Source organism: Balaenoptera borealis, assembly GCF_965194805.1.
Source record: "Balaenoptera borealis genome assembly, chromosome: 1".
Lineage (NCBI taxonomy): Eukaryota > Metazoa > Chordata > Mammalia > Artiodactyla > Balaenopteridae > Balaenoptera > Balaenoptera borealis.
This window is the reverse complement of record NC_138860.1, coordinates 126,924,185-126,946,692: the sequence shown is the minus strand read 5'-3', so window position 1 is coordinate 126,946,692 and position 22,508 is coordinate 126,924,185. Positions and strand designations below refer to the sequence as shown.

At 41.1% G+C, this 22,508-nt stretch overlaps 1 protein-coding gene across 5 annotated transcripts in view; it reads left to right on the top strand.

Annotated features, from left to right (window-relative positions):
• Positions 1-22,508, top strand: part of AK5 (adenylate kinase 5) — a 252,647-nt gene that overhangs the window by 169,049 nt on the left and 61,090 nt on the right. For all 5 annotated transcript variants that reach the window (XM_082355609.1, XM_082355608.1, XM_082355606.1 and 2 more), the window contains exons 9-10: positions 17,794-17,836; positions 20,027-20,071. In XM_082355609.1, the coding sequence (XP_082211735.1) occupies positions 17,794-17,836; positions 20,027-20,071 (88 nt within the window). The remainder of the gene's footprint in view (positions 1-17,793; positions 17,837-20,026; positions 20,072-22,508) is intronic.

The following is a 22,508-nucleotide window of genomic DNA, read 5'->3' as shown; positions in this document are numbered from 1 at the left end:
CCTATTTATTCACGTAATACTATGTTGTGAACCTCTTTCAATACTAATCAATATGCTTCCTCACCATTTTTGAGTAGTTGCATAAAAGTAGAAAAAAACACAATAATTTGAGAATTTTGTAGGTCTCTATACCTTAAAATAATAAAACTGGATTTGCTGAAAATATTCTTGAGATAAGCTAAGATTATTATTATTAATAACTTGAACCCTGCTTTAATGAAGAAAAGTAATTTATATCAATTCTGTGTAAACAAGAACCTCTGCATTGCTTCAGGTTATCTGAAAATTTTTTCTCTTGACTAATTTAATTGTATCCCTGCTGCCTTATCTGAAGCTTAACATCAAATCCTTTTCTATGGCATGCAAAGAATTCTGATCTTAATGGATAATCCTGTGAGATTATCATAAATATGGATTAGTTGGGTGTGAATTAATGAACCATTTCAAAAAATTATAGGAGAACGTTGGAGGGAGGACCTTCTTCTTCCCTCCTAATGTTTGAGGGAGGCCCAATAACTAGAACCCCTTCTCCCTGCCTGACTTCTGAACAATTGAGAATTCTCCCAAACACTCCCCCTCTCCTCTGGAGAGGAGTAAGTGGCCAGAGCTCAGCAGAGTTAGTCTGTTAATAAGTTAGGCCCACATTGATTTAGTGCTTTTATAAAGCATCTCATCTGAGTCAAGAAAATGTCAATATGTCAATTCAACAACTACGTATTTAACAACTACTAAATTCCGGACACAGTGCCAGATTCTGGTGTTACCAAATTTAATTAAGATTCTCTTAGTCCTTACCTTCAAAGATCTCAGCCTTGTGGGAAAGACAAGCATGTTACAAAAACATACCCTCATTATGTGAGTACCTTAGTATAACATGCTCTGTGAGCACATCGGAGAAGGAGATTAATCCCAATGAGAGGAAGGAGAGAGATTCTTGAGTTCAGTCTTAAAATGGGCCTTCTAACAAGAGGAGTTGTAGGAAGCTAGGCAGGTCATTCTAGGTAAAAATAAAAGGCTCGAGATTGGAGCCTTTCGAGGCTGGAAATGGTTGTGCACACAGGGGAACAGCCAGGAGGGTATGTGGGAGCAGACAATGACACACATGAGCCTGGAGGGGTGTCGTTGACTGGCTGGCAGGTCTGAATCCTGATGAAATTTCTAAGCCCTCTCTCTCCAGGACATATTTTTCTCATTCATGAAAGCAAAGTGCTGCCACTTCAGGGTCCTGTGGAGAAAGAATACTGATATCAGGCCAGGAAAAAAAAGCAACAGCTCAAGATTACCCTTTTTAAAAGCTCACTGCCACTTTCAGTAGATGAAAAATGTGTATCTGCAATTCACTGAAGGCAGTGAGTAGTTTGTTCTTGAGTTGCTGTGGCAACTGCTCAATTAAGTGAAAAAAAAGGAAGAAACAAATGTACTCTAGCTGTTCTTGAGCTTAGCATTCTTTTTTTAAAAAGAAAGAAAAGAAGGTAACGTGTGGTGAGATATTTTCTCCAAGTCTTTCCTAAGACTCTGCACCTCACTTTGCATCTCAAGTAACGTGTCCTGCTTCCCTCTCCCTGCCAAGCCAGATGCTAGGCCTGCTGTCTTCGTGGTTGGGAACGTGAGCCCCAGATTTCATCTCAGAATTTTCTGGGGTAACATTTGCTTACATCCAACTTCCACGGAAGGCCACTTTTATAGATTTCCATTGTTAAGGTAGTGGAGTGGATCCTGTAAGGGAAAAGCAGGTGGGAATAGTGGGTGGGTTCTAGCACCCCAGACTTAGAACATTAAACAAGAGATGTGACTTTTCTGAAGACACAGAAAATAACTCCTGCCTGATATACTAAGAAACAAAGGATATAATAAGAGCACCTTAGATGTGTACAATAATTTGCTATTTATAAAACTTTTAATTGCCTCCTCTCCTCTTAGCCACCACCCTCTGGCGTGGGCATTGTTCTCATCACTTTAGACCGAAGAACACCTCTAAGCCATGGTTCAGGGAATGATCTTAATGCAACACGGAACCAATCATGTCACATCCCTGCATACAGTCCTCAATGCCTCTCTGCTCTTTGTTCCTGGGGTAACACCTGAGTCCTCACCGTGGCCCTGAGGCCCCGCAGGATGCCTCAGCGCACCGTCCTCCCAGCCTCCCGACTCTGTGTCCAGCCCTGCTGGCCTCCCGCGGCTCCTCTAGGCTGTGGTCCGCTCCTCCTTTGCAGCAGCTGAGGGCTCTTCCTGCTGGGACAGGCTTGCCTTTCCCCACCCACCGTCCCCCCTTGCCCACTTGGCCAATTTAGCGCCCACTCCCTGACTCCAGTGCATACCAGAGCTCCTGTTTTAATTTTCCTAAGACCCTGTGTTTTATATACATCCATATTTAATATACATTTCTTTATGTGATTATCTAATTAATATGTCTCCCCAGCTAGACACGAAGCTCATAAGCGCAGGGACCATGTGTGTTTGCCCACCCAGGCCAGGGCTCGGCAGAGCGGGCCTCGGTGTTGAATGAAGGCCTCACTGACATGACCAAAAACACCCAGCAGTTTGGACTCAAACCCAGCTCCTAGGAATCCAGCGCCTTTCTTAGCATGCCACACTGCGTGGCAGGTGTTAGAAATGGAAACCTGCTCCATTGGGTAAGACACTACACAAATACGAGACATTGAAATCTAGAGAAAATACAGTGTGTTCTGTGGGACCAGATTAACTTAGATGTGGACATGTGTGGATGTATAACAAATAGTAACTCCTGGAATATGTGCTAACATAACTCCTGCGTAGAAAATAATGTCGTCTCCTCTCTTGTTCATTCATAGTTCGGGAAAAACTCACTGGGTCTTTGTATCTGATCCCCTGGCTCACGTCCAGAGGTGTGACATTGACACCTGTGTCACCCCTACCCCCAGGCCTCGGTTTCCTTTCTTGGAAAGCAGGGGTCCTGATTCCTCCTGCGCAGGGTTCCTGAACATACGACCATGGGTATCCCTCTTTCCACCCTGCCATCTCTTGCACAGGGCCTGCTGCTGAGTACTGAGTATAATCAGAGCAGGGACAACACTCGGGAAGGCCAAGGCTGACAATGTATGTGTGTATTTGCGAACCTCATGGTCAAAACCTGGTCTTACCTGAGCTTCCTTTACTTCTGCTTTGGCAGTTGTTTCTTTTTTCTGCGCAGCATTCTGCATGAGGGACTTTGAGCAGTAGTACAGAGCAGGCTGGTTTCCTTGTCTCCTCTATCTGGTTGCTTTTTGGTTGTGGGTTGAATGTGTGCTTTTCCAATATGATGTCATCAGTACCTTTTAAGTATTCCCCAAATACTCTTTGTCAAAGGTTTTTCAAAAGATTATAAAATGTTTCTCTCTTCCTCCTGTGGAACTTTGTACTAAGATTTTAAAACAAAGAAGTGATATAAAGTACAACGTGTTCCAGGAGGCTCACAGCTAGTTCACTCCAGAAACCAAACTTAGCTCTCTTCTGCATTGTCTTGGGAAAGTTATAACAGAGAGCCCAAATCGAAAGGGCAGAGTCCTTGGGATGAAGGATTTCCAAATACTGTTTCAAAATAAGAGGTGCTATGTATCAGTGAACTACTGCTGTGAAACTGCCCAGAATTTAAAACAACATCCATGTATTATTTTTCTTGAGACACTAACGTTGACTGAGCAGATTCGCTGATCAAAGCTGGACTCAGCTGGACTCAGCTCTCACACATCCACAGTGTGACGGTCACTTTTATGTGTTAACTTGGCTAGTCTATAGTCCCCCATTATTTAATCAAACACCAATCCAGGCATTACTGTGAAGGTATTTTGTAAATATGGTTTAACATCTACAATCAGTTGACTTTATGTAAAGGAGATCATCTTTTTTTAAACTGAGATATAACTGACATAATATTGTGTTATTTTTAGGTATGCAACATAATGATCTGATATATGTATATATTGCAAAATGATCACTGCATTAAGTCTAGTTAACATTCATCACCACACATAGTTAACAAATTTTTTTTCTTGTGATGTCTTTTAAGATCTACTCTCTTAGCATCTGTCAAAGATACAATACAATATTGTTAACTATAGTCACCATCCTGTATATTATTACATCCCCAGGACTTATTTACCTTAGAACTGGAGATTTGTACCTTTTCGCCACCTTCACTCATTTTGCTCATCCCCCAGCCCCACCTCTGGCAACCACCAGTCTGTTCTCTGTATCTATAGGTTTTTTTTTTTTAGATTCCACAAAAAAGTGAGATCATATAGTATTTGTCTTTCTCCGTGTGACTTATTTCACTTAGCATAATCCCTCAAGATCCATCCATGTTGTTGCAAATGGCAGGGTTCCCTTTTTTATGGCTGAATAATATTCCATTGTGTGTATATACCACATTTTCTTTATCCATTCGTCTGTCAATGGACAGTTAGATTGCTTCCTTGTCTTGGCTATTGTGATTAATGCTATGATAAACATGGGAGTGCAGATATCTTTTCAAGAGAGTGATTTCATCTCCTTCATATAAAAACCCAGAAGTGGAATTGCTGGGTTGTATGGTAGGTCTATTTTTAATTTTTTGAGGAACCTCCATACTGTTTTGCATAGCAGCTGCACCAATTTACGTTTCTACCAATAGTGAGATTATCCTTGATAATACGGGTGGGTCTCATCCAATCAGCTGAAAGGCCTTAAGAGCAAAACTGAGGTTTCCCTGAGGAAGAGGAAATTCTATGGTCTACAGTGTCACCTCCTGCCCTAGAGTTTCCAGCCTGGCAGCCTGTCCTCTAGATTTCAGAATTGCCTAGCCAGCCTCCACAATTGTGTAGGCCCATTCCTTGTAGTAAATCTCTGATAGAGACAGGGATAGAGATACATAGGTAGAGTTATATCCTGCTAGTTCTGTTTCTTTATGGAACCCTAACTGGTCAGCTGCTGGGTCAGCCAGGGCCCGGCTGGTCTAGGATGGCCTCTCTGGGATGAATGGAATTCTGTTCCACATGGCCTCCCATCCTCAAGCAGGCTACCTCAGATTCATCCTCATGGCAGGGGCGGGGGACCAAAGGAGAATGTAGAAGCATGAAAGGTCCTTGAAGCATAGCCTCAGAAATGGCACACCAGCACTCTTCCTCATTCTGTTGGCTGAAGCAAGTCTGACTGGCACAGATTCAAGGGCGTGGAATAAGACTCACCTCTCAATGAGAGTATGTGCAAAGTGACATCGCAAGGGCAAGAATGCAGGGAAGAGTGAAAATGTGAGGCCACAGTTGCCACTAACCTATCACAGACTGTTTGATATGATGATGTAGAAAAGGAACAACATCAAAATTATTTTGTAAAAATACACACTACTATATATAAAATAGATAACTAATAAAGACCTACTGTATAGCACAGAGAACTCTACTCAGTACTCTGTAGTGGACTATATGGGAAAAGAATCTTTAAAAAAAGAGTGGATATATGTATATGTATAACTGAATCACTTTGCTGTATACCTGAAACTAACACAACATTGTAAATCAACTGTACTCCAATAAAGATTTTTTAAAAATTATTTTGTAACAACCAATATGCCTTTTCCCTCTTTTTAAGGCAGTAAAACTATAAACTAAAATATTCAGAGCCTTAATTTTCTCACTTGCAGATGGAGGATAGTATAGCCCACCTCATGATATTAGCATAAGAATAATGAGATATCTGTGAAAGCAACTGCTGTAGTGCCTGGCAGGAACTCAACAAATGATGCTTCTCTTTGATGGTAACACTTGAGCACCTACTGCATGCTAGAAAAGAGAAGGCAAATATATTTGAGGCACAGGACTGGACATTTTTTTTAAGTGTTTTTGTAGCGTCATTATGCATAGGTAGAATCAATGGATAAAGAAAATGAATGCATATACAATGGCATATTATGCAGCTGTAGAAAAGAAGAAAATCTTGTCATTTGTAACAACAAGGATGGATCTTGAGGGCATTGTGCTAAGTAAAATATGCCAGATAGAGAAAAACAAATACTGTATGACCTTATTTATATGTTTAATCAAAAAACAAACAAATTCATAGGTACAGAGAACAGATTGGTGGTTGCCAGAGGTGGGAGGTAGGATCAACAGGTTCAAACTTCCAGTTAGAAAATAAGTAAGTCATGGGGATATAAGGTACAGCATGGTGACTATAGTTAATAACACTGTACTGCATGTTTGAAAGTTCCTGAGAGAGTAGATCTTAAACGTTCTTATCACTATGAATGGTAACAAATGCTAATTAGATTTATTGTGGTATCATTTTGCATATACAACTATCATTATGTTGTACACCTGAAACTACTATAATGTTATCTGTCAGTTGTGCCTCAATAAGAAATATTCATAGATAAAAATTATTTTTAATACAAAATAATTATTTGACAAAAAGCTTGGTCAGTATGTGGTGATTCCAAAACAGTGTTTGAATTTGCAAGGAAAAAATACACCGTATGGATACAAACACAAACCAATCCCCATAATTTGTCTCCATGGTTTTGAACTTTCTTATTTTAATGGCACATTTAGAAGCTATAGTTTTAAATGTTGGTGCCCAGGGTTTGGAATCAGACGGACCTGAGTTCGAATCTCAGCCCTCACATTAGCTCCATGACTCAGGCACCTCCCTTAACCCCTAAGACACAGCTTCAAATATGTAGACTGGGAACGATAGCACCTTTTTCAGTAGGCTGAAAATGAGAAAATGCCCAATAAATGTAGTTATTGTTATTATAACCAATATGATAAAATGATGGAAACATTAGTTCAGGGTTTAGAATGCACTGAAATGCTTTTTTTTTTTTTTAAATAAATTTATTTCCTTATTGATTTTTGGCTGCTTTGGGTCTTCATTGCTGCACACAGGCTTTCTCTAGTTGCGGCGAGCGGGAGCTACCCTTCGCTGCAGTGTGCAGGCTTCCCATTGCAGTGGCTTCTCTCTTGTTGCTGAGCATGGGCTCTAGGTACACGGGCTTCAGTAGTTGTGGCTCGCGGGCTTAGTTGCTCCGCGGCATGTGGGATCTTCTCGGACCAGGGCTCGAACCTGTGTCCCCTGCATTGACAGGCAGATTCTTAACCATTGCACCACCAGGGAAGCCCCTGAAATGCTTTTTTAAAGTTGTCTCCACTGCCTACTTCACCTGTTAGCACTTCTCCCAAAAAAACTAACTCTGCACATCGGGGTGTTATTGCACCAGCAGATTGGGGTGTTTAGAGATGCAAATTCTGTACCTGGAATAGTCTGCAAGTTTATCCGTGAACCATCGAACTTGCTGATCTTAGTCTGTCCCCAAAGACTGTCAATGCAAAGAGGTATTACCACACAGGGTAGCATTAAGGAAACAACTCACAACTTAAGCGGATGATAAGGAATATAAAGGAATCATAATTTGTGATGGAAAAGCAAGAAGAGCAGCAACAAAGCACCCTTCCTGGAAACTGTAAGACTGCCAGTTTCAGCATGTGTACATGCCGGACCTGTATAGCGGCCAAGTGCTTAGAGCACTGAACTAGAGTCCTCCAAAAGCTCTAAAAACATGTTGATTTTAAGTCTGGATTTGGAACATTATTAAACTTTAATAACTTCTGTATCAAATTAGTCATAAATGCCTTCAGGTAGAGGCAAAAACTGAAATTCTATATACTTGCACCATTGTTCACCCAAGAAAAGATTTTGCAACTGTGGATAAATTCAGTAGGATTCAGTGAGGTTGCCTGCACGTAACCTAACTACAGTTGGCTTAAACAATTTAAAAGGTGGTTTTCTCTCTTAACCACAGTCCAGGGATAAATGGTTGTGGGGTTGGTGCAGCAGTGGCCACACGCGGTCAGACCGGTTCCCTCTTTCCTATCTGCCCTCCTCGGTGTATGGGTAGACCTCCCTTCAAGGTCGCAAGATGGCAGCAGTGCCTCCAAACAGCGCTTTTCCCCACACAACCATTTGCAAAACTGGAATGGGTGAGGCTGATTCTCCCCGTGTGTGTCCCTCTCTCTTCTGAATAGTGAGGAAATCTCTCCTATGAAGCACCCCCCCCCAAAGATTGCTTTTTACATCCTTTTGGCCCAGATTTGGCCACAAGCCCGTACCCATCATTCAGAGGATGGGAAAGCAAGGATTTGGCATTTTCAGCATCCGAAGAGGGAGATGGCTGCAGCCTGCAAGAAGAAGGTGGGCTGCTGAGTAGGGGTCTAGGGGTGTCTGCCGCAGGGCTTAGGGAGGAGGGCAGAGGAGGTGGCCCTGGCAGAGCTCTGGTGCCTTCCATGCCACCTCCACCCAGAGTGGCTCCATTCTTCTTCCACATAGAATCCTGCCCAAATAAAAGCTTCCGTGAATAAATATCATCTGTAACCTTTCACTGCAAACTCAGATACCTAATATACTAGTATACTAATACCTGATATAAGTCAGTGAGTCAAAATTATTTGTTCACTATTACATTCCCAGCATCTAGAATAGTTCCTAGCATATAGGAGGAGCTTGTATTCATTTCCTATTGCTGCTATAACAAATTGCCACAAACTTGGTGGGTTAAAATAACACAAATTTGTTATCTTACAGTTCTGGAGGTCAGAAATTCCAAATGGGTTTACAGGGCTAAAATCAGGGTACCGGCAAGATAGCACTCCTTCTGGAGTAGTTGGGGGAAATCCATTTCCTTGCCTCTTTCTGCTTCTAGAGGTTGCCCACATTTCTTGGCTGGTAGCCGCCTTCCAGCAATGGCATCACTCTGACATCTTCTGCCATCACATCTTCTCTGATTGCGTCCGTCCTGCCTCTCATAATGATTCCTGTGGTTATATTGGGCCCACCCAGATAATCCAAGATGACTTCCCCATCTCAAGAAGCTTAGCTTAGTCATATCTGCAAGTCACTTTGGCCATGTAAGATAACATATCCAGAGGTTCCAAGAATTAGGAGGTGGACATCTTTGAGGATGTGCATATCATTCTGTCTACCACAGAGCTCAATAAATATTTGTAGAATTATTGAATGAACAGTAGAATCTCAGCATTGGAAGCTGCTTTAGACAGCATGTAGTCTAACCTCTTACAAGGTCTAGGAATCTCCTCACTGGCAGATAGTCATTCCATGTCTGCTTGAATACTTCTGGTGCTGGGGGCTCTCCACCTTCCAAATTAACCTTTCCACTGTTGGACAGCTATAGATCTTAGACATTCAGACCTTTCTTCCTTAGGTTACTTCTGCCCTTCTTTCCAGAGAAATCTACACATTGTATCTTCTATATGACTCTTCTTCCCCAATTTTGGAGAAAAAGAAATGACTTATTGTCTTTATCATTTACAAATCTTTACTTAGCACATCTCCATCTCAGTCGCTGGGGTTACAAAAAGATGAAAGACAGCCTCCCATCTTCAAGGGGGTTATTGTGAAAGTGAATCCTTAACATAAGAAGTTAAATAACAATACAGTTAAATGAGCTCATCCATGTTAAGTGCTCAGTACTGTGCCTGGCATGTAACAAGTGCTCCAAAAATGTTACCTGCCCCTGTTGCTGTTATTACCATTCACAGATGCTCTGGGTCAAATTACTGATGCACCTGGAGTTCACTGATTGCAACAGTGACTGGAGAAGGCTCAGGGAGGAGGAGGGATGGGAGGAGAGGCAGAATGTAAACAAACTCAGGGTAAAGGAGAAGGCATTCCACGCTGGACAAACACAGAAGGCAGGCGTTCAGAGGCCAGATTAAACAGGTCAAGTTCTAGGAAAATTAATAGATTTATTTATCTCATGTAGGGTTTATCTTAACTAGCTTGGGCAAAACAGCATGAACATGGGCTTCCCTGGTGGTGCAGTGGTTGGGAATCTGCCTGCCAATGCAGGGGACACGGGTTCGAGCCCTGGTCTGGGAAGATCCCACATGCCGCGGAGCAACTAGGCCCGTGAGCCACAATTACTGAGGCTGCGCGTCTGGAGCCTGTGCTCCGCAACAAGAGAGGCTGCGACAGTGAGAGGCCCGCGCACTGCAATGAAGAGTGGTCCCCACTTGCCGCAACTAGAGAAGGCCCTTGCACAGAAACGAAGACCAAACACAGCCATAAATAAATAAATAAATAAATAAATAAATTTATTAAATAAAAACAAACAAACAAAAAAAACAGCATGAACTTTATCCAAGTTGTAGATAGCAGCTGTAGATAGCAACTGCCCCGCAGCCTCTCCAAGCTCTCTCCTCCTGAACCCTTCCTGGGACTTGTAGAGACTTAAGCCCCATGGTCTCAAGTCTAGTGATTGCTTCTAGTGGAAAGAACACTTCTTTCGACCTGCCTCTTTGATTCCCAACTCCAGCCTGGAGATCATCTTTAGCCCTTCTTTGCTCTATGCTCCACGGCCACTAACTAACACTGTCCCACTCCTCACTCAGCCTTACCCCCTAAAACCTCAAGGAACTGAACACAGACATTGAAGTTGGAGAATAACGAAAGTGAGAGAAGTAGAGGCAAGGTCAGAGCTAGACTGTAGATGTATGGGTGGTCCGTGGAAAGCTGTTTGTTGCATCTGTAATAGTGATAAGCACGAAGTGCTTCAGGCCACCGAGAAAGCAGGGGGCGCACCCGTGACGAGCAGAGGACTCGGAAGGAAGAGGAATCAGGAGGAGTTCGCAAGGAGTTCTTCCAGCCCTCCACTTGCTCACCCCATCCAGATCTGCCTTCTCCCAACCTTACTTCCTTTTTAAAGAAAGATGGTGGGACAAAGGATGATGAATGATTCTGTGCAATATTTTTCTCTCTGAAAAACACATGAACACACATACAGTATGCTTTAATCTAATAATCTGATTTTCCATTTTGCTGAGACTATCTCATAAAGAGGCTATATCCTCATAGCATCTACAAAAGTACCCGACAGGCCAATATGCTCTGTAGTTCCCAATGATTGACATTAAGCTTTGCCATTTTATTTCTGTTTCATAAGGAATCAGAAAACAAAAGTGGTAAAGGCCAAATAACTCTCCTTGGTAAGACTCTAGTCAGGTGTGACTTTATGGCCAACATTCACTTTAAATGAGATGAAATCAGAATGAGAACTTTAGTCCCTTCTTTAAACCACCAGCCTTGCAAAGCCCTAGGGCCAAATCTGGCACATGAAGCCAAGACCAAGTGTTTCCTCCGTACTCTTCCAGCAATGAGTTGAGTTGGACGTATTTTTGAGATGATGAAAACAGGAACTTACAGGAAAACATCAGGGAAAAACTTCTTTCTTTAAAATTTCTTATTAGAGACACGAACATTTCAATTTATACATAAAAGAAGAAAAATACCATTCCTCCTCAAGAACTAGATCTGTAAACCACTATTTAAAGTAGTTCATGTAGAGAACCTGCAATTTAATAAGATGCGGAAAAGGCTAGCCTAGCATCTCCTATATTTTTGCCTCCCTGTTTATTCAATTATACAAGTACTTCCACAGCAAGACCTCTAATTGTGTAGACTTCAGTGAAAGAGAAATGGAACTTGCTGTAAAATAAATTATTGGGTGTAATTAAATTACATACCACTTCCCATACTTTTTTTTTCAAATTGCCCATTACTTTATTTATTTATTTATTTTTTAAACATTAAGCCATTTTCAACATAACTTTTTTTTTTTTTTTAATTTTTTAATTTTTGGCTGTGTTGGGTCTTCGTTTCTGTGCGAGGGCTTTCGCTAGTTGCGGCAAGTGGGGGCCACTCTTCATCGTGGTGCGCGGGCCTCTCACTATCGCGGCCTCTCTTGTTGCGGAGCACAGGCTCCAGACACGCGGGCTCAGTAGTTGTGGCTCACAGGCCCAGTTGCTCTGCGGCATGTGGGATCTTCCCAGACCAGGGCTCGAACCCGTGTCCCCTGCATTGGCAGGTGGATTCTTAGCCACTGCACCACCAGGGAAGCCCACCCATTACTTTAAATGAAAACATTTTTAGAAAAGAGCTGTAAACACTCAAAGCATTTCTCAAGGACCATTCTCCCTTCTTCCTGCTGATGCAATGTAGGTATTGTGCCATTTTCCAATATTCTCCTGCTGAAGATCTGAGGAATTTCAAAACTTCATTCACCAGTAAAACTTGAGAGTTCCATTTTCAAATCACTTGATGAGCAGGATCCAGCTTCAGTCCCTCTTTTAGCAGATGAATCCATCTTCATCTCTATTCATGTGACACCATGAGCATTCCCTACCCTTGTGTAGTGCAGTTGCTCGATACACTCTGTCCTCCTGCACTTGACACACAGACAAGTCATCACGCTCCTTCTGGGGCAGCAGGAAAGGTGTTTAGAACACGAGCTTGGGAATCAGGAAACCCCACTGGCTGGAGCATCCTGCACAAGTCACATAAGCTTTCTGAGCCTGAGTTTCCCCATCTGAAATATGGGAAATAGCAAACCTGCCTACCCGCTAGTGTTTTCTGGAGGATCAGATGAAATCACACATATTACAAACACTCCAAATATTACCCAAATAGCAGTTCTGATAACCATTTTTAAAATTGTTTATGTGGGGTGTTTTGCTGTTTTTGTTCCTTAACAGGCATAAAGAAAGAGAATCCAAAAATCTCATTTTCAGGCTCCAAAATGGGGAAATGGTACTATTTTATTTGTTCTTTTTTAATTATTCTTCTTTCCTGTTAAGATTTTGGTTCTCAATAAAGATGAACCCTTCTGAGAACTGCAGGACCTTTTGCACCTCAACCCTAGCCCTACTTCCCTGCTATTGCTTCTTATAATCAGAGGTAGTGTCTTTAGACAAATTTACATAGAAAATCTTCATATGCTAACATTTCATGGTTCATGATTCTCCCAGAATTTGGATGATCTGCTTAGTACTAGTTGAAGTAAGAAAAAGTTAGAAAACACTGCTCCTCACATTGTCTCAGAAATTACAGAATCTCTTTGAAATCAATTTTTTTTGGATTTTGAAAAGAAATTAAAAATGGATTGTTATCTGTGCTCAGTGCCAGAGAAAGAAAATAGTTTTTTCTTTGCAGTATTTGTGAATTTTAGGGCCAAAAATTAATCTTTGCTGTGACATTTTATTGTTATATAAAGCCTCTTTCTCATAATCCCACTTGAAGCTATACACATTTTTTATGCCATGAAACACACACACTGGTTTGTTTGTTTTTTTAATTTATTTTTTGGCTGCCTTGGGTCTTCATTGCTGCGCGCCGGCTTTCTCCAGTTGTGGCGAGCGGGGGCTACTCTTCGTTGTGGTGCACGGGCTTCTCACTGTGAGGCTTCTCTTGTTGTGGATCAGGGGGTCTAGGTGCGCAGGCTTCAGTAATTGTGGCTCACGGGCTCTAGCACGCAGGTTCAGTAGTTGTGGCGCATGGGCTTAGTTGCTCCGCGGCATGTGGGATCTTCCCGAACCAGGGATTGAACCCGTGTCCCCTGCATTGGCAGGCGGATTCTTAACCACTGTTCCACCAGGGACATCCACACACACACAGTTTAATACAAACGAGAACTAGGAAAACACTCCCAAAATGACCTACTACTTCCCTCTCTTTTCCAGGGGAGGTTTTGTTTTGTGGTCCCCAAAAGGATTTTAAAAATCAACACTGTCTACTCAAGGAGGGGCAGTAGAGGATCTGATGACTGCCCCCCCCCACACACACACACATAACAGTAAGAGGATGCTGATGAGGAATGTAGCTTTGTATCAGGGCACTGAGGTCAATCCTCAGCCCAGCCCGGCGCAGCAGTGGAAGCTCAGATACATCCCAATCCAGTGGTACAACAGAACTTTAGTTGCATCATTCCTATCAGGGTTGCAGCAAGGATCCAGTAAGATCATATCTGTAGAAATGCTGCCAGAGCTGTAAAGCACTGTTTAAGTGTCAGCTTCATATTATGACATGATCTGCTTGTGACAGGGCCACTGGTCCCGTAACCAGGAGCAGACGCTATGCTGACATCAAAGCAGGATGAAGAACGAACTTAATGCCTTATGATTGGTGAACCATCTCTGAAGCTATGTTGTTTTGATCTTGCCCACCACAAATTCAATAATTCAAGGCACTGGGAGCGACAAAACATCCATATCTCAAGGTGAAGATAATAGGACCTCTGATCCAAAAGGAAAACACAAACACACACCAATTAGCTGCTCTTCCTACAAAGAATACCAGAATCCAGCCTTGCAAAAGTAGTTGCTTGCCTACAGATCCACGCAGGGAAGTAAAGTTGAATGCAGGTTGCTTTTACTCTCCTTACGGCTCTGGCTTGACTGGGAATGAGGGATAGAGACCAAAACCAATCTGTAGTCCAAATCCAGCTTCCCCATAAAGCCACCAATCCTACCCTGAGGTTCTAAATGTGTTCAACAGGATTCTAGATTTCTCACCATCAACTACCAACATATTATCAAATACCTAGCACAAAAAAAATGTGGCAACCTGAGTTGGGTTTTGGGGGCTAGTGGTTTTGCTGCAGGCTTTCCTACCTTCACCAGCATTAACAGCGTCATTGCAGGCTGTGTCTGGGTTCCAGACTAGTGAGTCACAAATGGCACTTACATAAATCTGTGCCTGTTTTCGTACTACCTCTCTTCGTAAGTTTCTTCATATTTGGTATGCCGCTTCATACCCCCAAAGCCTAGTTTTACCCTGCAGAAAGTCTTCTATGTCTCACTGTACACACGAAGCCTAACCCCACATTCAGACTTACAGGCAACAAAGGGCTGAGTGGATGAAGCAGCAACAAGGTAAAAGGCTGCAACCCCCAGAGGCACCCACAGGTACCCAGGGTGGAACTCGGTCGTTAGTGGGTTGTGTTTTCTCCAAGAATGCCTCACCGAAGATGCAGCTACAGTGGAACCGGATATAAACACCTTATCAGCCATTTCTCCAAGAAGCTTATCTAACATTTTGCACCTTATATAACTGACATTCTGAAATTAATGCCTCTTATGCAGAACACACCTAGCATTTGAAAAGAAAAGAGATAAGAATTAGGGCCCCCGGAGGCTGTATGACATCTTTTCACCAAAACCAGAAGTGTTTGCCTTTCACTGGGTGTTTCATGTATGTGTGTGTGTTTAAGATGTCAGATAATTTTTGTCTACAAAAGATCAACTGTGAAGTCTATTGAGCATCACTGGGAAATAACACCCTGCAATCAAACATCCCATTCACCGGGGTTTTCATGTCAGTGAGTGCAGTGTAGCACTTTCCTGAGGGAGAGTTTTTGACGGTTGCATCTATGCTCCAGAAACTTGTTCACTATCAATGCATTCATGGAAATGAAGCTGGGGCTCATCTGAAGCGTTTGGGCAAACAGAACAGAAGACTGTGAATAAGAGCTGTGGATAAAAGCAGGTCAGACTCAAGAAGCCAAATAAAGGTCAGAAAGGCCCTTTTATAACCTGGTGCATTGTTTTATGAATTCAGATTAACCCTGATCAGACTCCCAAGACATGATAGCCAGGTACAAGAAAGATCTGTTACAGTTTGGTCTATAAGGTGGGTGTTAGTCTGATAACTCAACGATAATATTAAAAATTGAGAGAAAAGACCTCATGGTTTCCTCTTAACATTACCTGAATATATTCAATAGCTGTTTGGCAAGCAATAAGCAGAGTCTGATTAAACGATTCTTTCCCAGCAAAACCTATTGAGCCTCTTTCTATGTAGCTGCATCTTAGGCAAACATATTAATTGCTTCAAATAGGTGCCTGTCTCAGGTGGGCTTCCCTAGAAGCAGAGGCTAAGATGGGGATTCTTTGCAAGTGTGTTATTAGGTGTGCTCTTGCGAGACACGGAGAGATGCAGGATAGGGCAGGGGAGAAGCCAGCTGGATGTTAACTTCAACTTGATCTCAAGGGGACCACTGGGGAACAACTTACACCAGAGTCATCCCAGCTTGAGGGAGGGACCAGACTCCTGTTGTGCTCTTAGCAGCAGCTGGGGGATGGGTGTACCAGCCAGGTGAGCAGCAGGACACTAACAGATCCACTATGGTAGCTAAGCTGATGGGACTAAATCTCTAGGAGCCAGACTGTGTGGTAGGAGATGTGGTTCTCATCCCAACCCTGGCCTCACTAAGGACATGATGATATGGCCACGGGCCCCTCACATGGCCTCTGCAACTACCAATTTCCTCATCTGTAAAATGGGAGAGCGGGGGTGGTAGAGTTGGATTAGACGATCCCCGCACAATGTGAAATGCAATGATTTCAGTAAGGGAAGTGGGGGGAGGCTCACTGAGGAATAGTGGATGTTTTTTTTCTATTCATGGAAAGGAGTTAATTAATGTAAATGTGTCCCTGAATAACTAGTCCATTGAATACTCTTCCCTCACCTGGAATAGCTCTGGATACACAGGCAAATCTAGGAAGACAAGCAATAATGTTGCCCTGAAGGCATATGTTCTAAAAAAGGATGGCAAGGCTCTGTTTTCTAACAAAGTGCTTTTGTGGCAGTTTACCTAAAGGGAGCATTAATCCAACCAGGCAACCTCATTTAACTGACTCCTGTATCAGAGCAAATTAGAGGCAAGAGGCTGGAGTAAAGCATGAGCCAGAGGCTGTCCCTGAAAAACTACACAGCCTCTAGGGAGAGCAGTTTGGAAACATCTATCAAAATTATAAATACATTTATTCTTTGACTACACAGCACGCTCTCTGGGAATTTATCCAACAGGTATATATGTGTGAACTGACATTTATATGAGTTTATTCATTGTGCTACTTTTTCAAAAATAATCCAAGATTGGGAACAACTCAATGGTCTATCAATAAAGAACTAGTTAAAAACAATAACAACTATGGTACCTTCCATACAGTGGAATACTGTATAACCCAAGAACATCTGTATGGATATAGAACGTTCTCCTGGATATATTGATTAGTGAAAAAGCAAAGGGAAGAACAGTATTATCAGATTAGTATGTATATTATAAACACATATGCATATATAATATGTTTGCTTCTTTCTGTGTAATGGAGGTAATAAGATCATATAGTTATACTCAAGTGTATCCATAGATGTCTAGAAGTCAGTTTTTGTGTATCTGGAAAGATACCCAAAAAAAAAAAACTTCTATGAGTGGTTATCTCTAAGGGATGAGGGAGTGAGAAAATGGGATGGATAGAGACATAGATGGGAGTGAGAAATCTCACCAATGTCTTCTTACAGATTTTCTTTCTGGATTTTTTTTCCCAACCATCATGGGTTTTTCTGTAAGGAAAATGCAGGATCTGTTTGATTAAAAAATAAAATGAAAATTTAAAAGGCAGGCATCAATCAAAGCTGGTCATTCCAACTTCCCTTATTTCATGCTTTCATTCAGGGATTGGCAAACTGAGGCTGTTGGTTAAGTAGTGAGACCATATGGTTCACAATGCTGAAAATGTTTACTATCTGGCCCTTTCCAGAAAGTTTGCCAAGTCCAGCTGTAAATCATGGAGTTGTTTGTAAAATAGCTGTACTCCTCCTGTCAGTGAGCTTCAAGTACTTCTATCAGTTTTGTCTTCTTTACATCAATTTTTCTGACCACAGAGAGTTATGCACCAAGGGAAAAGGCAGGATATTGCACCCGTTACAAAGAGCATGAACTCTGGGGACAGACAGCCCAGGTTTAAATCTGGGCTTTGTCCCTCACTACTACGTGGCCTTGGGCAACTAACTTCTTGAACTCAGTATGGTTTTCATCTGTAAAATCTGGGTAATAATGGTACCTCTTTCACAGAGTCGTTTGGAAGGTTAAGTATGTTAATGCTGGCAAAAAGTTTAGTACAATGCCTGTTAGTATTATCATCTAATATTTTGATTTTTTATAAACAGGGTGATGACCCGTTAAATGTGTTTGAAGAAGACACCATGGGAGGTGAGTTTTCTTTACTGATCAGACCGAAGTTGTCATTTTAGTAGCTCTGAGCATATCTTTTTTATTAAACACCACTAAGAGATAATAAACTACCAACAGCATGTACTTTTCCCGTAGCCAGGGAACATGATTAAGATTGGGACTCTTTGGATCTCTCCCTTCTTGGTCCGTGTAAAGAATCAAAGGGACGCCTTACTAAGAGATGCATTTCCTCACTGCCCAGAGAACATGAGCCCCAAGATGCTCAGTGAAGAGAGGCTGCCCTGGTTAAAATGTTTGGAAAACACAAAACCCAATCCCCTTTGGAAGATTCACATACCTAAGAGCACAGCAGGACTCCCACATGTCCTGTAGGAAAGAGAGCTGGCTATCTTTAACTCATCATTCTTCAAATTTTATTGGAACACAAAAGTTTTTTTCCTGCATCGTGGTTACTACTCTGCCGTGTACCATTGGGATGCAACCTAAGAAACACCCAAATTATACTGCTTCATAATTTTGTCATGTTAAAAGTCTTGCCAAAACTAAAAAAAAATCCAACCATAATTAGCTACACATGGAACTGAAAATAGATTAAAATTATGTGAATTTGAGTTTGTCCAAAAAAAGATAAGTTTCATGATTGCCCTAGAAAAAAATACCTTCTATCATTTCCTCTCTGTAATAGCTGTTGTTATAATTATAGTCCGTGGAAATATATTTACATTGACTGGGAGCATATACAAGTAAGTGAATTGGCTTTCTAAATAACCCCAGCTCTAATCCTGCTGACCCATGAGCAGGAGGCAGTAGATAAAGTGTCATTGGATGATAATGGCAAGAGCAGTATGTAAAAATTGCAGTCACCAAATGACATAATGGTGATTCATGAGGAAAAGGCACATAAACATGAGCCTAGTGCAAATAATCAACTCAGTCCCAACTGGATGGGGATTGACTGATTGCTGAATAAAGTTTCCTTTATTCCTGGTTATAAAATTAACACACATTCATGTGGAAATTTTTTTAAGGTAGAAAATAAGAGCCATCTAAGACCTTATGGCCTCTAAATAATCATGGGTAACATTCTGGTTTCTTTTATGGCAGTGTATTGCCTATATACCTATTTTTACATAGTTGTGAATACACGTGTATATACAAACATTATCTCCAATATTTTGTACTTATCATAACATAAGCATGTTCCCATGTCATTAAAAACTCTCTATAAACTTAATTTGTAATGACCACATTGTATGAATGTACCATCATTTTATGAATGTACCATCATTAGTTTTTTAAAATAACTAGTAATTTTTAGAAAATAACTATTTTTTTTAAACTGGAATTAGATAACCATACTACTACTAATACTAATACTAACAGTAATAACCACTTTCCTAGATTGCAAATACATTAAATGTTGCTCAGCTTCATAAAAGTAAACTAGAAGAAAAAAGTAAACTAGAAGTATGGAGAACATGAGATGACCATTTGGCTCCATGTGTTAAAAGCATCAATCTATCTGCCTTTAACAGAAAGCTCCCGATAATACTCGATTTTTCCAGTCACCATGGGCTACTCTGTAAAGAGACTGAAGCATCTGTTTGATTGCAGAGAACAATAACAAAAAATCCTTTCGTGTGAAAACCAAATGGTTCCAAAGACCCCCAAGTTCACCTCTTTCCTCTGTTTCCAGCTCTTTTTCCCTTGTCTCCTTCTTCTTCTACCCCAACTCAATTCTTCATGCCCCATTCCCTCCCTCCCTCTCTCGCTCTGTCTCTATCTCTCTCTGGTAGAGTTGGGCCTTTCACTCAACTAATAGTGGATTCCTGCAAAAATGTAGCATTGTGTATATAAATGAACCACTTCATGACTGCCTACTACATCACGTGACAACTGGAAATCTTTTAGGGCTCCACAAACTCTGCAGAGTTTCGCACTTTGCCAAAAATTCCTAATCATTCCTTTGCCTTAAAGCAGTGGTTCCCAAGATTCAGTTCTCACTCACCACCTTCATGACTTTTGTTTTATCTCTATGCTATCTATTCTATATATATTATATAGAATACTGTATACTATAATACATAATGTAATAGTATATATTATGCTATACTATATACTATATAATACTATATACTATATAGTATAAAACCAGGGTTTCAATACAGTTTTTCTTTCTGTATAACTTAGATTATTCTTATTTTAAAGGTTTCATGGAAGATTTGAGAAAGTGTAAAATTATTTTCCTGATTGGTGAGTAACAGCCCTCAAATTTTCAAATGTAATTGCTAATAATAACAACGTGGTAAGGAAAAAAGACTACTCATTTCTCAACCTGTTTTGAAGTCTTGGCCCTTTTTTAGTCAAGATTATACCCCCTGAGGCTTCCAGATCATTCCTTTCATTTATACAGTTTTATATTACTTTGGCTTTGTATCTTTTCAGCATAGACAAAGCAGGACTCTAAGGAATATCAAACTCCTGAGTTTAGCTCTATGATAATAAAATGCGTTATAATCCCATGGGAAAAGGATGCCTATGTCTGTTAAAATCTAACACCTTTTCTCTTTGAACTATGACCTGCTCCTCCCTAAACTAAATACATCAGTAACCACATATTCAAGCGTACCTCAATAACCATAGCCTGCATTCCATACAGCTAACAAAAAAGCAATCTCGTTTGTTTTATGCCTTAGTACAAAGAAACTCATTGGGAAACAAATTGTGGGATAAAATTCATTTAGGGTTAACCAGCATTTTCTGAGCACCTATTATGTTCCAAGTTATCTCCTTTAATCCTTACACAATCCTACAGGTTGGCGGTCCATCCCTATTACATATCTATTACACAGACAAGAAAAGTGAACCTCAGAAGGTTAAGCAACTTGTCCAAGGTCAGAAAGCTTATTAGTATGAGAACCAGATTTCCAGTTTTTCTCTTGGGAATAAATGGGACTACTTACGCAGCTGTTAAAATTACATAGAATAGGACAAAATATCGTCAGATCACCTCCCAAAACTTAGTGCTTTTCCCTCTAGCTAGTCAAGTCTATAGAAAAGTTAATACACTCACTTAATACTGTACATTTTTCAGAAAATACCTATTTATATTCAGAAATAATGAAAAGGTCCACGCCTCCTCAATGAGTGGGAAAAAGAATGGTTATCAGCACCCTAGAAATATACTCAGATATGCTTAGAATCTTGCATCCTAAAGTCAGGATTCTTCCTTGGAAATCTCTCAGTAAACCTCCCTCATTGTCAGATGAAGAAACTGAGTCACGGAGAATTTAAGGGGTTTGAGCCAGGTCATTCAAACAACTGGTGGCAGAGAGGAGACCAGGGTCTGTGGCTGTGGTTCCCCATTTCCGGGCCCTCCTCACCCCACCACTGAGTTATGTGGGTTGCAACCCTAGACGGTCACAACCACATTTAATCATCCACCAACTACTTACTGAATATTGGACCCATGCTGGGCAGTGAGCAGGGATCAGAGAGTTTCCATCTTAGAGGAAAAGGAGAACTAATCAAATTATTATCACAAACCTTGAAAAGCATTGGGAAGGAAACAAAGAGCTGAAACAGCGAACAAGCAGGGTGAAGTGTTTGGGGTAAACGTGGGTGATCAGGGAAGGCCCTGTGAAAGTGACATTTAAGCAGGGAACTAAAGGAAAAGATGGATGACTGAAGGGATTAGTGGGAGGTGAGAGGAAGACGAATTCTAGCCAGAGTGAACAGCGTGTCTAAGCAGTGAGAATTCTTGAGCTCAACTGAGTTCTGTTTCTGACCTGCTTGTCTCTAGTTGACCTTAGCCTTGGGAAGTGGATGGGCTATTGCCGCACTTAGTTTACATGCTTTTCAGAAAGTAAAAGTACATTATGTCTACTCCTTACTGAAAAGAAACTCATCACCATAATTTCAAAGAAAATTCCCCTTTCCACACAAATTTTAATCCATTATCTTGACATCTAGACTATACACAATAAACTATACTTTCTGTCCAGCTTTTATCTTAGAGGCCAAATTAGGAAAAGGGGAGACTCTTTAAAGTTGAAGTTCAGGAATCCAAAGAATGAGGCTTTATTATCACATAGCAATCTGTGTTTTTAATAATGTGGTCCCAAAAAAAGCTTTTTAAAATAGTACAGCATGTTTTGTGGTTGTTGTTATTGTCTCTAAGAATAATATTATTTCAGATTTACCCGTTGTTTGGCACCATACTTGAATTTTGAGTGTATTTTCAAATATTGCTTCTATCTAGCCAGGCCTAAAGATCTCAGCTCACCTGTTACTAAGCCCTGTGCCCTTCAGAAGGTGAAAGAGCACAATATAAAATCTGGCATCAGGACTTCCCTGGTGATCCAGTGGTTGAGACACCATGCTTCAGATGCAGGGGATGTGGGTTTGATCCTTGGTCGGGGAACTAAGATCCCACACGCCATGCAGTGCGGCCAAGAAAAAAAAAAAGTCTGGCACCAGACAAACCTTAAGACCCTCCAGGGTCCACAGACCACACTAAAAGCTGCTGCTCTGAATAAAGGTTTTCTTTTTTTTATATCAACCAGACTCTCCTGTACTTCAACTTGTTAGTCAGTCACTATTCTAGAAAAGAAAGATTTCAGCTTACTGTTTGGGCCATGTACAAAGGAACTGCAATAAGAAGAAAAATGATGGTTCTTCTTCTAGGCTA